The sequence below is a fragment of the Penaeus vannamei genome, chromosome 18 (genome assembly GCF_042767895.1).
Source record: "Penaeus vannamei isolate JL-2024 chromosome 18, ASM4276789v1, whole genome shotgun sequence".
In the NCBI taxonomy this organism is placed as follows: domain Eukaryota; kingdom Metazoa; phylum Arthropoda; class Malacostraca; order Decapoda; family Penaeidae; genus Penaeus; species Penaeus vannamei.
Window position 1 is genome coordinate 38859502 of NC_091566.1, and position 2500 is coordinate 38862001.

The window sequence follows — 2500 nt, forward strand, 5'->3', positions numbered from 1 at the left end:
CATACTTCGGTATTACTGGCATGGTTACAGAACAACTTCACAGCTGTCAGACTGATGCAAGATAATATGCTTTACCTCCTCCTTCTGGCAGGAAAACGTTAAACTATATGCATAATACCCAAATCTACCTCTGTAGTGGCTGCATTGGGGTCCTAAGAAAAATTTACACTGTCTTACCGAAGCACAAAGACTTAAAGCTGAAGATCACAGTTGAAATCTACTGTTACTTATAGAATTTCTAAATCACAGTGACGAATCTCAGGATGAGCTTTCTGTTGAGGAAAAAAAGTTTAGAGTTTTAACATGAGAAAGAAAAAAACAGCTACATATCAATTACAACAAGTTGTCTGTTGACTGAATGTGGTATATCTGAACAAATTTCAAATGAATTGAAAAATACAACACATAAGAGGGAGGAAAGTAGATGTAAATGGAGGTAGAAAAGGAAGAACACAAAGATGTGAAAGAGGAAGATGGCAAGACAGAGTAGACCTAGAAGTGAAAAGAGATCAAGAAGAATGAACAGTTCATGAAGAAAAAATAAAAAGTAATGCAAACTTCCAAAGAACTTTACCTTAAGAGTTTTTTCTATCCTATCAACTTCCGCTCCCAGACTGTCCACAATGTTTTCACCGTGCTTTAACATGAAGGCTTCCACCTCGTCCACTGTCTTTATGGCCTGTATTTCCTGAAAGAACAAGAGAGAAAAAAATTTTTGTGACTGTCTTCTCCCACACATACCAGTAAATTATGACAATCTATAACTATAAAAAGAGAGAAAGTAAAATCAACTAAATTTCAGGATCACCAAGAAGCATGTCTGTTGTTTTCGATCTTTCAAACTCTCATCCAAAAAAATTTATCCTTTAACTCTAATCTACCTAATTTATCATCCAACCCAAAATTCTTTATCCACAGCCCTCGACTATCATTCTAGCCCTCTCACCTACCTTCATGATTGCATCTAAGTCCTGCTTGTCAAGGTAGCCCCGCGTGAGTTCCCTGCCATCGAAGTCTACCTCAGCCTTGTAACGCACCAACCCTGTCCCCATGTCAATGCCCTTGACGTCATAGATGGCCCGGATCAGCACATCGCGCTCCAGCTCATCGTTGATCTTCTCCAGCCGGTACTGGGGGATGGATCTGCAAAATGAGAATCAAGGCTATTGATTAGTTCTGCTTCTTTTGCTTTGTGTTCTGGGGGCACTTTCTAAGCCTTGGATGCATTATATGCTGCAATAAATCCTGTAAGACATATACTGCATAAACTCTATTAGAAATGAAGACTTTCCAAAAGAAAAAACTACTTAAACAAATATATTTCTTAATGAGATGAATGAAAAAATATAAAGGAAATGAACTAAGGAACCACAGAGTACAGAGAACCAGAACTCTGACGGATTTCTTGACTTACTTCCCAACCAACGCAGCTGAATTAGTGTAGATTATGAATCCCGAAACCCCGGCCAAGATGCCCCCAATGAGGCATGACCCAATGGCATCGGGGATGTGTGAGCCAGTGATTGAGGTGAGGCCCATGCATGCCATTGCTACAGAGACCCCAATTACGGCCGCCATATCCTCCAAAAGGACCACGTTTACACTTGGGTCTTGGCTGCGTAAGACTTAAGTGGGGGGGAAAGAAAGGATTAGAAATAAAATGGCAAAGACAAAAAATATATACATACATAAGAGAAAGACAAAATAAAAAGTTCTGAGGTTAATATATATATAAATAAAAAAAGGTTTTGTGTACTATTTTTTCTGTCAAGTCAATCCACTGTAACTAGTAACTTCGGAAAAAAATACTGAATGAACTCTAAATAATTTCAAATCTATAAGAACTGACTTACCATACTCGGTAAAGGACATCTGCTGTTGCTGAGCCCCCTTCCTGATGGCATGAGCTGCCATGAGAAGTGTTCCTCCTTCTGTAATAAGGGAGCCTCCCAGGATGTAGAAAGCCCAGTAAAGGGGTACCACCTGTAAAATGTTATAAATGAATAATACATAAAGAAGGAGAAGAAATAATTGATCAAAATACTGAATCAGGAAGTCAGAAGCATCATGAACCTGACACAACCAGACACATATCACAATAATAAACAAGAATTACATCAATTGCACCAACCATTCCAAACAAACACACAAAGGAACACAAACAAAGCTATATGTACCTCAGAGGGAGCCATGAGTCCAGATATGCCATGCTGGAAGGAGAGGCCAGCCCCAACACAGAAGATCATCGCACCAGAGATCAATGAAGACACATACCTCATGGTTGTGTAGCCATAGGGGTGTATTACGTCAGCCCGCTAATATAGGGAATGGATATTTGTTGAGATTTATTACATTGGAGAACAACGTATGATCTAACAATATAAGTTTATTCTTCGAGAGATCTATATACAATTTCTACACAGGCACACTGTAAGTTTTTATGAAACATAGGAATAGAAGCTAACAGTTTAGCTTAATTCTGTGGAAAGTAAAAGGACTC

General features: G+C 38.8%; 1 protein-coding gene across 3 annotated transcripts in view; it reads right to left on the reverse strand.

The window, feature by feature from the left end:
* ZnT49B (Zinc transporter 49B) overlaps positions 1-2500 on the reverse strand; it is a 14736-nt gene that overhangs the window by 1345 nt on the left and 10891 nt on the right. For all 3 annotated transcript variants that reach the window (XM_027356730.2, XM_070133302.1, XM_070133303.1), the window contains 6 exons: positions 2178-2315; positions 1854-1983; positions 1415-1625; positions 951-1143; positions 575-688; positions 1-272 (listed from right to left, as the gene is read on the reverse strand). The exon at positions 1-272 is cut by the window's left edge. In XM_027356730.2, the coding sequence (XP_027212531.2) occupies positions 228-272; positions 575-688; positions 951-1143; positions 1415-1625; positions 1854-1983; positions 2178-2315 (831 nt within the window). In that variant the 3' untranslated portion in view covers positions 1-227. The remainder of the gene's footprint in view (positions 273-574; positions 689-950; positions 1144-1414; positions 1626-1853; positions 1984-2177; positions 2316-2500) is intronic.